Source organism: Hemiscyllium ocellatum, chromosome 32, assembly GCF_020745735.1.
Source record: "Hemiscyllium ocellatum isolate sHemOce1 chromosome 32, sHemOce1.pat.X.cur, whole genome shotgun sequence".
NCBI classification, from domain to species: domain Eukaryota; kingdom Metazoa; phylum Chordata; class Chondrichthyes; order Orectolobiformes; family Hemiscylliidae; genus Hemiscyllium; species Hemiscyllium ocellatum.
Window position 1 is genome coordinate 4,757,924 of NC_083432.1, and position 17,171 is coordinate 4,775,094.

General features: G+C 42.0%; 1 protein-coding gene across 1 annotated transcript in view; it reads left to right on the forward strand.

Moving 5' to 3' along the window:
- limd2 (LIM domain containing 2) overlaps positions 1-17,171 on the forward strand; it is a 78,833-nt gene that overhangs the window by 39,470 nt on the left and 22,192 nt on the right. The window contains exon 2 of the mRNA XM_060848710.1: positions 2,118-2,206. Within this exon, the coding sequence (XP_060704693.1) occupies positions 2,204-2,206 (3 nt within the window). The 5' untranslated portion in view covers positions 2,118-2,203. The remainder of the gene's footprint in view (positions 1-2,117; positions 2,207-17,171) is intronic.

Here is a 17,171-nt window from a genome sequence, read left to right on the forward strand (position 1 = left end):
TTTTGTGTCAATGGACTGTGCACCCCCAGTGGTGGGGGCCTCCTCAGCTGGGTAGTAGAAAGATTGCAAAGCTTCAATCCAGTCTATTTGTAGAATTGACAGTGTGGTGCTGGAAAAACGCAGCAGGTCAGGCAGCATCCGAGGAGTAGGCAAGTCGATGTTTACAGCATAAACTCCATCAGAAATGATAGAGCTAATGAGTTTGGAAGGTGCTGTTGGAGGAGCCTTGGTGAGTTGTGACAGTTCACCTTGTAGATATACACATTGCTACCACTGTTTTGATGATGAATACAGTGGAAGGTGTGACAATCAACTGGCCGCTTTGTGCTGGATGATGTCAGAGTTCTCAAGTGTTCTTGGAGCTGCACTCATCCAGGTCTATGGAGAGTATTCCATCCCAATCAGATTGTGCCTTCTAAATGGTGGATAGCTTTGAGGGTTTATAGCTGCAGAATTCCTAGACTCTACATGGTGGCAGTGTCACAACAAGATGAAGGGTACTATCAATGCCAATACAGAACTTCATCTCTACAAGATGTGATGGCCGCTTCAACTGACACTGTCATGGACAAATGTACCTGGTATACTGTGACGATGAGGTCAATTAGACTTTTCTCTCCAGTGTTTTTCTCACAACCTCCTGAAATCTTTGGGATTCGATCAAGTCAATCAGTAGTGTGCTATTGAATCAATCTGGGTGATGGATATTGAAGTCCTAACTCAAAATACATCCTGTGCCCTAACACCCTTGGTGCTTCTTTCAAATGGTCTGACTCAACCATTTCAGCAGGCAGTGAGTTCAGGCTCCCACCTTGCACTAGGTGAAACATTATTAATCAAATCTCCTGTTAGATTTCAAGGTAAGTGACAGAAAGCTATGTCCCTCATTATTGCTATCTAACCTATCTATACCCCTCATAATCTTAAACATGTCTCTCAGATCACCTCTAACCTTTGCCACTCCAAGGAAAACAACCAGTCTATCCAATCTTTGGGTGATGTAGTGGGAATGTCACTGGACTAACAGTCCAGAACGGCCAATATTCTGGCAACATGGATTTGAATCCACCTTCACAGATGGTGAGATTTGAAATCAATTTCTGGAATTAAAGCTAATGATGACCATGTACAGTGTAATCATTGTTCATTGCTGTAAAAACCCATCTGGTTCACTAACGTGCCTTAGAGAAGGAAATCTGCCATCCTGACCTGACGTGGCTGACACATGACTCCCCAACAATGTAGTTAACCCTTCTTTGCCCTCTGGCAGCATGGCCAAAAAATGGTGGTCAAAGCAGTGATGTCCAAAGTCCCATGAATGAATAAAAACAAAATTCAGAACTTCCAGCTCAGGTAATATCCTTGTAAATCTCCTCTGCACACACTCTTGTGCGATTGCAAATCTATTTGGTTCCTTTCTCACTTTACTGTAGTCGGTTGGTACTCAAATGAGTTTTAAGTTCCAGATTTTTCAGTTTACTAACCAATTAAATTAATTAACTGAATTTAAATCCCATTGTGGATTATTAGTCAGGCAACATTACCACATTCTCCCACCATCCCAGTTGAATTCCAGAGAATCCCCACCATGCAGAAAAAGACCATTCAGCCCATTAGGTCTTCACCCACCTTCCTAGACTCACCCCTTATCCCTGCATGTTACCATGACTAATCCACCTAGCCTACACATCCATGGACGCTTTGGGGCAATTTGGCACGGCCAACCTAATTGGACTGTGAGAGGAAATCCACAGAGACATGGGGACAAGGTGCAAACACCACACGGACAGTGACCCAAGACTGCAATCGAACCTGGTTCCCTGGCACTGACAGGCAGCAGTGCTAACCATCGTGCCACCCATTTATCAGATATTGATCAGGAGCAAAAGCCTGAATGGGCATCAAGTCTAATTGTGACACTTTATCACTCTTAGGTGGATCAACACTTCCTGGTTTATAAATTAAAGAGTAAGGTTTGGAGGGAGCAAGGCTGCTGGCATAAACCTAATTTTGCCACTTAATTCAGATGGTCACCGGGTCTAACTAACCTTTTGAGTGCTGTTTGTCTGCAGTAACTGATACTCGGTCTATAATCTGATCTGTTATTTATGTTTCAGATGCAGAGAGGCTGTTATTAGGAAACTGAACTTCACACAAATATTTCAGCTTCTTACCTCATTGCTTCTCAGGACAAGACAAAAATATGGTACGTATCCCTCTCAAATGGGAGGAGATGTAAGTGTCTGTTGCTCCCTGGTGAAGGAACAAGTGTGACCATGTGCCCTTCCTCAGTTGGACAGCGAGTCTGACTATATGTCCTCTCTGATTCTAGGGCTGTCCATGTCAGGTGAGTGTGGAAGTTTGTGTCCCACCTCGGAGAGAGGATTGGCATGTCGAGAGTCAAAGGGCTCTTTAGGAGGAACTTGCAAAGCATATGACTCCGATTGCTAAAGGCGCAGCTGCCTGTGATTGGAAAAGGTTTGTGAAGAAGCAAAGGTCAGAGGAACAGAGTTCAGGGAGGCTTTTAGAACTGAAGGAAAGTGCAGGTGTGGAAAGGCATGGGAATTTGAAATTAGGAAGTATGAGGGACCTGGTTTGGATTGGGGTGTAGCAAGAAGTTTGGATCAGCAGAAGCCCAGAGAGAATGAATGAAAGGTGAGAGAGTTGCCAGATGAGTCAGGTGGAGTTGGATTTGTTAAAGATGTGGATGATGGTGTCAGTGGTTGGTGGGCTCTGTTTCAAAGGTGAAAGGACACATGATGACATGTATGAGGTTGATGGGGTTCAGCTCAGACTTTCAGTCGCGGATTATGACCAAGTCTTGAAATGAGGGAAGGGAGGGACACTGAATTAGCAACAAGAGTACGCACTTTCCAGCATTGGCAGGAATTAAAGATGAGCAGAAACAGTATCATTAACTACATCAAAGACTGCTGAAAAATCATATAGGGTTAGTGCATGTGGTCAGAGTAATTGAGGACATCATTTCTAATTCAGTTGCAGCTATTTCAGTGCTGTGGCAGAATGGAACATGAGGTGATAGCGGAGCTTTCAGATCTTCTGGATATCCTGGGGCATTTAGAGGTCATTCTCACTGAAACATATAGGATTTTTAAGGGGCTTGAGAGGGTAAATGCTGAGAGGAATTTCCCTCATGGAAGATTTAAGACCAAAACAAGGAGGAATTTCTTCTTCCAGAGAGCTGAGTCTCTTTGAAACTCCTTACCCCAGGGAACTGTGAGGCAGAGTCCTTGTGTATATTTAAGGCTGAGATAGATTTTTGATCAGTTGGGAAATCAAGTGTTTTAGGAAGAGGGGCAGGAAAGTGGATGTGAGGAATTGTCAGATCAGCCATGATCCTACTGAATGGAGAGCAGGCTTGAGTGGCTGAATAACTGCTCCAATTCCTACTCCTTATGGTCTAAGGTCAACGAAGCAAAATTCTGAAGCTGGTGAAGCCAAGTTGAACTTTGTGGAGACGTCAGATGGGGAGATGGTGGTAAAGTGGAAATGTTACTAAGATTAGTAATCCAGAGGCCTGGGCTAGTGCTGTGAAACATGGTTGCAAACATGACTAATGTATGAAGAAAGACTTGATTGACTGGGCTTGGTATTCACTTTAATTTGGAAGAATGGGGGGAGGGGGGTGTCATCCCATAGAAATGTATAAAACCCTGATGGGACTGGACAGGCTAGATGTGGGAAGCATGTTTCTGATGTTGGGGAAGTCTGGAACTACACAGTCTGAGAATGAGGGATAAACCATTCAGCACTGAGATGAGGAAGAGTTTCTTCATTCAGAGTGGTGAACCTGTGGAATTCCCTCCCACAGGAAGCTGTTAGGGCCAGTTCATTCGATAGATTCAAGTGGGAGTTGGACATGACCCTTGCGGCTAAACGGATCAAGGGGTATGGGGAAAGGGCGGGAATGGGATACTGAGATTGCATGATCATATTGAATGGTGGGGCAGGGTCAAAGGGCCAAATGGCCTACTCCTACAGCTATTTTCTACATTTCTATAGTTTCAAAACAAACCTCAGAAGCTAGTGATATTTAGAATTCAGTGAATAATTCTGGATATAAAGTGCAGCTCAATAATGGTGGCAGTGAAACTGGCATCAATTGTTGTTAAAAGCTATCTGGTTTACTCATTCCTTTAAGACGGGAAATCTGCTATCCTTACCTAGCCTGACCGACATGTGACTTCAAATCCACAGCAATGTGATTGACTTTTAATTGCCCTCTGAAATGGCTTACAAAGCCGTACAATTCAGGGGTAAAGAGAGATGTCAAAGTCTCACAGGCTTTTGAAGCACTGCTCCTTTGTCAGCTGAAGTGGAGGGAAAAGCTCATGCACAAAATTTATATATGTGCTTCCCGGCACTTCACCACCTGAAGGAACAGTGCTCCGAAAAGCTGGGATTTAAAATAAGCCTGTTGGACTATAACCTGGGGTTGTGTGACTTTTAACTTTGACCACCCGAGTCCAACACCAGCATCTCCACATTGAAAAGAGATGTGACAGCAGGGTCAGTTAGTTCAGTTGGCTGGACAGCTGATTTGCAATGCAGAGTGGTCATGGTTTTGTTAAGGGTAGATCATGTCTGACCAGCTTGACAGAATGTTTTGAAGTGATGGACTAGTGCGGAGATGAAAATAATGCTTTTGTAGCCTACTTGGATTTTAGCAAAGGTAAGAGCCCATGGGATCCAAGGAAACTTGGAAAGTTTGATCACAATTGGCTGAATGGCAAAGGATGGTGGTTGATGGGTGTTTTTCCAACTGAAAGCCTGTGTCCAGTGAGGTACCAAAGGAGTTCATGTTGGGGTTCTTGCTGTTTGTGGTCTATATAAATGATTTAGACTTAAATGTAGGTGCATTGATCAGTGAGTTTACAGATGGTGCCTGTTTACAGATGGCAACATGAGGTGATGTACTTGGGCAGGACAAACAAGGCAAGGTAATACATGATGAACATCAGGACACTGGGAAGCACAGGCAGTCAGAGGGGCCTTGATGTGCATGTATCAGAGCAGGTAGATAAGTGGTTCAAAAGACATCTGGGATAGTTGCCTTGATTAATCAAGGCATACAGCAGAGAGATTATGCTGGAACTGTATAAAACATTAATTGGGCTACAGCTGGAGTATTGTGTACAGTTCTAAAATCCACATTGGAGGGAGGATGTGATTGCACTGGATAGAGAGGAGATTTACCAGGATGTTGCTTAAGCTGGAGAGTTCTAATAATGAAGAGAGATTTTACAGATTGGCTTTGTTTCCTGAGAGCAGAGGGGATTGACAGAGAACATGATTGAGATGTATGAAACTATGATGGGCATAGATAGGGCAGACAGGAGAGACATTTCCTCTTGATGAAGGGATCAATGACCAAGAGCATAGATTTAAGTTCAGGGGGATAGGAGGAAAAACTCTTTTTCCAGAGGGTGGTAGGAATCTGAAACTCACTGCATGTCAGGGTGGGAGAGGCAAAAACCCTCATAACATTTCTTAAATGTTTACAGGCCAAGGCATACAAAGACTATGGGCAAAGTGCTGGAAAGTGGGATTAGAATAATGTCTGTTTTTGACACAATGGACTGAAGAGCCTTGTTCTGAACTGTAGATCTCTTATGATACCCACATCTCATGAAAGAATAAAGACACTATAGCATTGAGGTAAATATCAAGTTTGACTGTTTTTGTGCAGGGTTGAATGTTAACCACGGAGAATTGGTTGTGGTTCTTTTCAATAATGTGATGGGTCTGCCTCATTTTCCCAAAGAGGTGACAGGACAGCATTTTGTTATCAAATGAAGGATAGCTGTGAATTGGGAATTGGAAAGGAGGGAGGACCTCAGGAAAATTTAAACTCACCAGGGAAGAGGAAATGAACAACTCTTATAGCTATGAGCCAGGGAGTCCATGGGTCCTAGGAGTCCAACAACTCACCAGAACGAAGGACCTGATACCCAGCATGAGCAAAACCAATGTAGCGTACAAAATCCCATGCAAGGACTGTACAAAACACTACATAGGACAAACAGGAAGACAGCTAACGATCCACATCCATGAACACCAACTAGCCACGAAACGACACGACCAGCTATCCTTAGTAGCCACAGACGCATATGACATGCAACATGAATTCGACTGGGACGACACTACTATTATAGGACAAGCCAAACAGAGAACAGCCAAGGAATTCCTAGAGGCATGGCACTCATCCACAGATTCAATCACTAAGCACATCGACCTGGACCCAATATACCGGCCACTGCAGCGGACAGCTGGAACTGACAACCGGAAGCGGCAGATACAAACCGCTACAAATGCCGGAGGAAAGATCACAGAAGCGCTTCACAGGAGGATCCCAAGCACTGAGGATGTCACCTAGACAGGAGACGAAACGTCTGCAACACAAATCCCCAGCTCGGCGAACAGAACCACAACAACAAGCACCCGAGCTACAAATCTTCTCACAAACTTTGAATCCATGGACTCAACCTAGGATTTTTAAAGAAGTGGCCCTTGGGATAGTTGCTGTTTTTGTTTAAATTTTTCAAAATATTCTAAATTTGGAGGAGGATCAGGCTGGAAAATAGCAATCGGGAGTCAGAAAGCAGGAAGCTACAGGCCAGTTAGCTTAACATCTGTCATAAAAGGGTTAGAAGCTATTTTTAAGCAATTATTAATAATCCTGAGGGGTCTTGCAGGGTGCATGTGAAAAGGATATTTCTTTTGTGGGAGTCACTGTCTCAAAATAAGTGGTTGCCCAGTTAAGGAGATTTTTTTTTCTGAGTCAGGAGTCCTTGTTATTGTTTTCTAGAAAGCAGTGACTGTAGAGTCTTTGCATATTTTTCAGGCAGAGATAGATACATTCTTGCTAAGCAAATGGTGAAAGATCATCAGGGCTACTTAGGAATGTTGAATTGAGGTTATAATCAGATCAGCCACCATCTTACTGAATGCTACAACAAGCTCAAGGGCCAAGTGGCGTATTCCTGCTTCTAACTCTTATGTTCGCAAAACATCGAATCTCTAAAAATGCGGACCTCCCTCAGTACTGCAGATTATGTCTGTGATGGTGCTTCAACAATATGACTCAGGCCAGAGTCGTGCCAACAGAGATAAGCTACTACTTTCAATTATTTGAAACCTCCAAGATCTCTGCTTTCACTTAAATTATGCCAGCCATTTCTTCCTCCAGCGTGGGAAAGGATTGCAAGTATATTAATTTATTTTTGAAGCTTTATAAAGGTCAAAACAATATGTACTTCTATCACAGTGTTAGACTGTGCAGCCTTTCAGGACCTGTAAGTCTGTTATAAGTCATAGCCAGATTCTGGATCAGTGGTGCTGGAAGAGCACAGCAGTTCAAGCAGCATCCAACGAGCAGCGAAATCGACGTTTCGGGCAAAAGCCCTTCATCAGGAATAAATCATAGCCAGTCTGCATCTTGACTCTATTGCTCCATATCCTTTGATATGCATACCCAACAAAAATGACTCAGATTTACTTTATTCTTTCTAACTTTACAGCTAACTAGGCCTAATTGTAAGGAGGTTTGGCCCCCTTGTTCTGGATTCCTGCCGTGATGAAGGTAGTTTCTTGCAGCTGAGCTATCAAATCCTGTTCTCATTTTACAAATGGCCAGATTAGATCACCCACAGGCCATCTAAACTCAAGTTTTGCAACTGTTCTCAAAATCTAACCCTTTAAGTGCTCAATTCCAGTAAATTTGAGCTTTTGTTTAGGTTTTGTCATTTCCCCACTGTGTTTGGGTCAGCCAATGCTGTTGCAGGTTTTGCTGAAAGCAGAAAAGACCCAAAATTATTGGACTGAAATGAGGCTGTTGTTTCTTTCCAGTTGCATTCACTTTTCTCCTCTCCCCCCCCACCCCCCCCCCCCCCCATTTGTTTTTGCTCCTTTCTTTAAGTAATCTTTGAATAACTGCCAATCTGCACTGTTTCCTGTTAACCTGTACTTTTTATGTTACCCATACCTAAATCTTCCTCCTCTTACCTTCAAAACTGTCTGGGACTCATGTTTGACTTCTTAGAAGTCTTGGAAGAATGTTGCTAACAGCACAAAATGTTCACAGCCACAACACGGAAACTTGCCTTCAGATGAAGTTGATAACAAATGCCAAATTTTCTGTTGAACATGAAAAGAACAGGAAATAGAAAGTGAAGATGTTTTTGCTATTTCTGGAAGCTTGGCAAAGCTTGCATATCTGCATCCGTGACAAGTCTCTGCCCTTTGTCTTTACCCAACCAGAGACATGGTCTTCCACTTGCAGCTACTGGGACATCCAGCCCACTAATCACTCCTCCACCTAGGGATGCTCCTCTCTGGCCACATCCACCTGGTACTTTCTTCTGTTTGTGTGTACCCACATAGTACTTCATAAACTGAATGCTAAAGTTAAAATGTTGTGCTAAATGGCAGTTCAGTGCAGATGGAGGAGGTAGTGCTGCCTTTACACCCACATGCTGCTGAGTTTTTATTTTAAATCTCTAAGCTCAGAAACTGTAACTTGCTATTACATTACTAATAACTAGTTAACCAAACTAACAAATCTGTAAGGATAGACAGATATGGCAATGTAGGGGGTGAGCTGTAGCTGAATATGGGAGTTTGTAGAAACATTGTGATTCCAGACAACAATATCTGTGGCAAGTGTCTGCAACGTGAACAAATTTGGCTCAGAGTTGTTGAACTGGAGCCTGAGTTGCAGATATTGAGGCATTAAGGAGGGAGAGTTGCCTGGACACTGTTCCAGGAACAGTCACTCCCCTTGAGTTGAGCAGAACTTTAGACTTAGTCAGTGGTCACATTTAAGATAAGCAATAAATGCTGGGCTAGCCAGTGACTTCTACATTACATGAATGAATTTTTTAAAAAAATCAGGTAGATAAGGGAATCCAGCATATAATGGTAAGTAGCAAAAGCAAATGTTTTCACATATAGCCAGGAGAATGAGGAAGTGTCAGAGACATTGAGCAAATATTTTTTGTTTGTCTTCACTGCAGAAGGCACAAGTTATGTACCAGAAATAGTGGGTAACCAAGGAGCTAACAACAGTGAGAACCATACTGTAATTTATATCAGCAGAGAAAAAGTATTAGGGAATTTTAAGAAATTACAATCTGACAAATCCTGGAGCCTGAGTCGAGTGTGTGGTGCCAGAAAAGCACAGCAGGTCAAGTAGCATCTGAGGAGCAGGAGAATCAACATTTCGAGCATACGCCCTTCATGAGGAACCTGGTGATTTATTCTTGGGCTCTATAAATGATAACTGCAGAAATATTGACTGGGTTGATTATGATTTTCCAAAATGCAACACTGCTTTCCAAGACAGACAGGAGAGAGAAACCAGGAATCCATACGTCAGTTAGTCTGATATTGGGCATTAGGAAAGTGCTGTTACAAAAGAACTCTTATAATGTTTTTGAGAATGATTCTATGATCAGAGTCAACATGATTTTATGAAGAGGTTATCTCGAGCATAAATGCCACAACACCTTAAAAATTTGCTGTTGGTTGAGAGCATGATAGTCGGCAGATAGGACAGGATTTGATTGGCTCAGCTTCTTGTGGACAGTATTGTACTTGGGAAATTCTCCGCATTGTCAGGTAAATACCAGTGTTGTAGCTGTCCTGGAACAGCTCACCTCAGGGAATTGCTAATTCTGAAGCACAGTAATACTATCAGGGTGTTGTCAACACCTCTAGCCAGTGTCTTCAACCATTTGTTGATGTCACACAATCAGACTGGCTGTGGACAGGCCTCTGTGGTGCTGGGGACTTGAGGACGAGGCCAAGATGGATCATCCACTTAGCACTTTTGTCTGAACATTGTTGCAAATACTTCCATTTGTTGTTTGGCACTGCTGAGCTCCCAGCTCACTGAGCCTGTGGATATTGTGAAGCCTGGTCCACTGTTTATCCACTTTTCACGACCTGCATGTGGCAAGATTGCAAACCTTTGATCTGACTCACGGCTGTGGGATTGCTTAGCTAGGCCTGTAATCATGCTGCTTTCACTGTTTAGTAAGTATATAGTCCTCTGTCAAGCAAGTTAGCATCTCATTTCTAGATATGCCGGGATACTACTCCTAGCACCACTGAACCAAGACCCTTGCCTTGATAGCCTGACATATCCCCATCTTCAAGGAGAAAGTGAGGACTGCTGATGCTGGAGATCAGAGCTGGAAAAGCGCAGCAGGTCAGGCAGCATCCAAGGAGCAGGAGAATCATCGTTTGCTCATATCCCCATCTTCATCATGACCATCAGGATACAATTATATTTTAATACAACTACTCAAGTCATCAAGGGATACCAAAGGAAAATGATGTTCAGTTAGATCCATCATGATCATTCAATGGTGGAACAGGCTGGAGGGGCTGAATGGCTGACTCTTGCATTCTAAACTAAATTAAGATTTTCAAGACTTTATTGACTGTACATATCCGCTGAAGCTATAGGCCATTAGGATATGTGAGAGTTAGAAGGTAAACGTTTTGTATATGGTGAAGAAATGCAAGCCAGGGAGCTCAGAGTGGTGCAATACAAGTTCCAAATGTCAAGGAAATTAATGAGGAAATAGTCTTATTACATCATTACACTGGAACTGCAGGCTGGTGTTGCTGGATCATAAATGAGAATCAAATATTTCAGTTAGTCCTGACACCATTAATAGAAGAAACAATGACTTTGAAAATGCAGAAAATTCCTGAGGGAAAATGAAAAGGCACATAATATCTAGGGAAATGCCTCCTGCTAGTCATGAGATGAGGAGCAGACATTCATTAAGAGGCTACTGGATTGTTCAAGCTGTTATTGATGTGAGTTGGTGACCACTGAGTGACTCAGCCAATGTTGCTGCATGTTTACAAAAAAAAGGGAAGGTGAGGAAATAGAGAATTTTGATGGGCTTGTACAACACTGGAATATTCTGCATGTTGTATGTATAACATAGCAATTGAGGAGATAAGACACAGCCTGTTAAATAGTCTCCTGTGACTGGTAACTGATTAATTGTGTTATGTTGCAGATACTCAGCACACTGAGGCAACTGTTGTTTTTTTATAAATGAAACGTACAGTCATCACTACTTTCACTGTCAGTGCTCATCACAATCAGTCACTGGCAATCCAGTTAAAGGTTATATGCCTTGCTCATCACACACTGGTCACTCCTTATAGTGAGGATTCTATGTCGAGCAGTGGTAGTGTCCCACCTGTTCCAAAGATATGTGATAACATCTCCTCCCAATATCTCTCTCTCTTGGACATTAGGACAGATAGGTAGTCTGCTCCCAGCTATTCCTGCATAATAAGTGCTCAGTTGGAAAAGTCAGCCCGGGGAACCATAAACTTTCACTCAACACCTAAGTCCAGCTCCGAACAGACCACCTTAGGGAACTATCCAAGACAGACAGGAGAAAGAAAACTACACATCAGTTAGTCTGATATTGGGCATTAGGAAAGTGCTATTACAAAAGAAGTTTAGATTGGAAACAGTATATTCAAAGCAGGAAACATAGGCCTGTTTCCCTCTGCACAGAGATCCCAGTGGCATCACCTCAGTAATTCTAACCTCATCTCCACTGGTTATGAATAGAGAAAAAACAGAGGGGGTTTTGTAAAGTGACTGGCCCGGAGTCAAAGACCAATACGCTGGAGACATGGATTCAATAAATTTCCACCACAGCATCTGGTGGAAGGTGAATTTAATTAATGTGGAATTGAAAACCAGACTTGGTTAAACTATAATTGACCGATCTAAAAACCGACCTGATTCACTGAAGTGAAACAAAGAACTGCAGATGCTGGAGATCTGCAACAAAACCAGAGATTGCTGGTGAAACTCAGCAGGTTTGACAACACCTGTGGAGAGAGAAACAAAGTGCTGGAGAAATACAGCAGGTCTGGCAGCATCTGTGTGGAGAAAGCAGAGTTAACACTTTGAATCCAGTGACTCATCATCAGAACAGGTTCACTGATGGAAGGAAATCCTCCATCCTTACTTGATCTGGCCTATGTATGATTCCTGACCTATAAAAATGTGGCTGATCTTAACTGCCCTCTGAAATGGTCTAGCAACTGCCCAAGCAAGCCACTCACTTCTAGGGTACTTAGGGTAGGTAACAATTGCTGACCTTGCCAGTGACATTCACATTGAATTAAATAATAAGCAAACAAGGTGCAAAAATAGGGAGAAAAATGCAACAAAAAAGTTTTTCATTTGTTCGGGGGAGCAGCTAGAGATGTCAAAATGGATATTTCTACTTGGAGCAAGGCAATAATGACAGGAAAGACAGTTGTGATAAAGATTAGAAAAGATGTATTCACATGGAATGTGGGCAGAATGTGGAATTCTCAGCCACAAATTGTTACTAAAGGAGATGGCTGCTTGACAATGAGAAACATTTAAGGTCTCAGCAAGAGAACTGAATTAATCAATTATATTGACCAAAACAATAGTACAGACTGATCAGCCTGTGCTATTCCAACCTAATCATTGGGTGTTAGGCCAACTAATGATCGGTGATAAATACTGACCCTGCCAGCGACATCCACATCCTTAAATAAGGAGTGCATTGGTCTGACTGCAATTGTCTGTCTGTAGTGTTGAGGGAAGCGTAGGCTTGGTGGATTAGCTATGGTAAATATGAGGTTACTGGAAACACTAGGGGTCCAGGTCTGGGTGGGATGCTCTTCGTTGGACTTGATGGACCAAATGGACTCTTTCCACACCATAAGGATTATACGAAAAGATTGGGGGACAGTGGGGATGATGTCCCGGCCATCCATAGTAACAATAGTTATCAAACAGCTGGAAATATAGTGTCCAGTGTGCAATCAAGATTTATGACAAAATGACAGGAGGATTTCCCCAAGAATTTTCCCAGTGTATGGCTCAATGACGCAGTTTCGCAACTGAATTAGTTTTGGTGAAAAGCACTTGCATCTTAATGTTGACATTAATGTTTGGAGACCTTCAGAGTCCAAATTGACAGAATTAATCAGAGCTTAGACATTCTTATTTAAGGACTTTCTGCTTTGCTCAGGTTGAATTCCAGATTTAGTTTACACACAGCATCACTGTGAAACCAAACTACTCGGTATAATAGAATAATGCAACATAGAATAATAATTCATCTCATTGTCTCTGCGTAGGCTGTTTGTTAGAGCTATCAACTAGTCCTACTTTCCTGCTTTCACCTCCTCCAGCATTTATCCAAGCCCTTTTGAAAGGTGCTACTGAATCTGGTACTGTCACCCTTTCAGTCAGTGCAGAAGAAAATGTTCTTTTGCCAATCTGCTTAAATTTGTGCCCTCTGGTTACTGACCCTTCTGACTCTACAGACACTGTCTCCTTATTTACTGGGTCAAACCAATCAAATCTCCTCTTAACCTTCTCTGCTGTAAAAGGAAAAACAAGCCCAGCTTCTTCAATTTCTCAATGTAACTAAAATGCTTTGACACTGGTACCAAGCGAGAAATCATTTCAAACCAATGCTGCCCTCATCTGATGAAATGCAGTATCAAATTCTCTGGCAGGGTAAAATGCTGGAAGTTTGCCCTCTCATGGTGGACAGACTGTCTTTTTTTTTTGTGATGCTTTTTACAAATTTGTTAGAATTCACTCTTAAAAGGAAAAACATCTCAGCATTGTGAAAACAGAACAAACAGAATTCACAGAACAAGAAATATAAAGCAAACAGACAACAATAAAGTACACTATGCTGTGATGGAAATATTGGGGTCTAGATGAGAGTGGTGCTGGAAAAGCACAGCAGGTCAGGCAGCATCTGAGGAGCAGGAAAATCAACGCTTATGGCAAAAGCCCTTCATCAGGAATCTGACGGAAATATTGCCAACACAGAAAAGAGTTTATTTTATCAAAAAAGCGGATGACAGACGAGATGCAAACAGTGATGATACAAAAGGGGAAAGTAAAGAAACAAACCTATGACAGAACGGATGAAGTACTGGAGCTGAAAAGGAATCACCAAATGAGAACTATGCACCAAAAATTGAAATGTTTGCCACATTGAAGGGATGATGACAGATAATGGGTGCATAAAATACAAAGATGGTAAAATATTGTTTGAAAAGGATGTAATGGCAGTAAGATGGACAGAATATATAAAATGAATTGTACAGTGTTCCATACAGAGAGGTCCTCAAAAATACCAAAGGAAATGACAGACCAAATTTTATATTATAAGACATAATGGATACTTTGCAAATGATGAGTGCAGGAAAGCCTCCACGCATAGGTGAAGTATCAACATAATATCTAAAAGCTCTTGGAAAAACATAAATGGAATTGTGATTAAATACATACGAAAGGAGTCAATTCCAAACAACTCAAGACATTCATTATTCAGTAAGTCACCAAGAAACTTAAAACAATGGGACTGCAGTAATCTTAGAAAAATTCAGATTAATGAGGTTTCTTGTTAAAGTGATCTTGGGGGAAGAAAATAGAAAGAAATTATGATACATTTACAGCAGAACTTGGAATTAGACCTGGAGAAAGAAGAAAAGGAATAAGAACAATTTTTGAGAAATATCTCGAAGTAATCAAGAATACTTACAAGTGCTTAATCAACAATGAAAAGGCATTTGATTGTGTCTGACACCAAAATTTAATAGATAAGTTGCTGAAATATGACATTGACAACAAAAATGAGACATTTATCCACAGTCTATATTGGGAGTGAATATCAAGCATCAGATTAGAAGAGAGACAATCAGACAGGTTTCAAAACGAGAACACCAAAAGAGTTCTGTTACCTCAGTTATTCAATTACACACACAACAAATAATTAGAACATAATCTGGAAGTCAAGATATGCCTGTCAGGTATAAACTGGGATAAAAACTTGCAACTATGAAAACATGAAACAATGTGCAACTAACAACTAGTGCAACTTGCTGAGACAGAGGTCCTACAACATATAGATCAAGCAAAATCAAAGTCTAAGAACATATTAACAAGGACCAGGGGTAGCTCATTCATCACCTGCTCCACCAAACAATGAGGTCATGGCTGATCTGACTGTAATCTCAAATCATCTTCCCCACCAATCTTGGATAACCTTTCACCCCTTGCTGAACAACATTCCAGCCACCTCTGACTTAAATATTCAAGGATTCTGCTTCCATTGCTTTTCAGGAAGAGAGTTCCAAAGACATAGGAAATCATGTCTCACAAACTTGATTGAGTTTTTTGAAGAAGTAACAAAGAGGATTGATGAGGGCAGAGCGGTAGACATAATCTATATGGACTTCGACAAGGTTCCCCATGGGAGACTGATTAGCAAGGTTAGATCTCACAGAATACAGAGAGAACTAGTCATTTGGCTACAGAACTGGCTCAAAGGTAGAAGATAGAAGGTGGTGGTAGTGTTGTTGTTTTTCAGACTGGGGGCCTGAACAAAGAGACCTTGGAGTGCAGGTTCATAGCTCCTTGAAAGTGGAGTCACAGGTAGATAGGACAGTGAAGAAGGTGTTTGGTATGCTTTCCTTTATTGGTCAGAGTATTGAGTACAGGAGTTGGGAGGTCATGTTGTGGCTGTACAGGACATTGATTAGGCCACTGTTGGAATATTGTGTGCAATTCTGGTCTCCTTCCTATTGGAAAGATGTTGTGAAACTTGAAAGGGTTCAGAAACTATTTACAAGGATGTTGCCAGGGTTGGAGGATTGGAGCTATTAGAAGAGGCTGAACAGGCTGAGGCTGTTTTCCCTGGAGTGTCTGAGGCTGAGGAGTGACCTTATAGAGGTTTACAAAATTATGAAGGGCATGGATAGATAAACAGATAAAGTCTTTTCCCTGGGGTGGGGGAGTCCAGAACTAGAGGGCATAGATTTAGGGCAAGAGGGGAAGATATAAAAGAGACCTAAGGGGCAATTTTTTCATACACAGGGTGGTACGTGTATGGAATGAACTGCCAGAGGAAGTGGTGGGGCTGGTACAATTGCAACATTTAAAAGGCATCTGGATGGGTATATGAATAGGAAGGGTTTGGAGGCATATGGGCCAGGTGCTGGCAGGTGGGACTAGATTGGGTTGGGCTATCTGGTTGGCATGAATGGGTTGGACCGAGGTGTCTGTTTCCGTGCTGTACATCTCTCTGTATGATTCTATGACTCACGACCCTCAGACTTTTGCTTCATCTTTTTATTAAATAGGCAACCTTGATTTTCAATTATAACCTCTCGTCTAGATTTCCCCATAAGACGACACATTTCCACATCTACCCTTTGATGATCCCTTGGGATCTTAGATGTTCCAATAAATGTGAGGAGGAGACGCTTTGGTGGTATTAATAAACCAGAGACCCAGGGAATGTTCTGAGGTTCGAACCGAGCAAGTGGTGGAATTTGAATTCAATAAAAATCTGGAATTAAGAGTCTAATGTTGACCATGAAACTGTTGACAACTATCAGGAAAAACCTATCTTGTTCACTAATGTCCTTTATGGAAGGAATGGTCATCCTTATGAGGTTTGCCTCCATGTGACTCCAGGCCCACTGCAATGTGGTTGACTCTTAACTGCCCTCTGGGTAATTAGGTTTTGGGCCACCAGTGCTGATCCAGCCAGTGATACCCACATCCCATGAATGAATACAAAAAAAGACCTCTTACTCTTCTAAACTTCCGTGAAGGTAAGTCAGTTTTGTTCAACCTTTCCCCATAAGATAACTCCCCTTTCCCAGGAATTAGTCTGGTAAAACTTCTGACCTGCTTCCAAAGTATTTACATCGTTTTCTTAAATAAGGTGACCAGTATTGTCCGTATTACTCCAGATGTGATCGCATTTAGAGTCATAGAGATGTACAGCATGGAAACAGACCCTTCGGTCCAACCAGTCCATGCCAACCAGATATCCCAACCCAATCTAGTCCCACCTGCCAGTACCTGGCCCATATCCCTCCAAATCCTTCCTATTCATATGCCCACCCAGATGCCTTTTAAATGATGCAATTGTACTAGGCTCCACCACTTCCTCATTCCATACACATACCAGCCTCTGTGTGAAAAAATTGCCCCTTAGTGCTCTTTTATATCTTTCCCCTCTCACCCTAAACCTATGCCCTCTAGTTCTGGACTCTCCCACCCCAGGGAAAAGACTTTGTCTATTTAT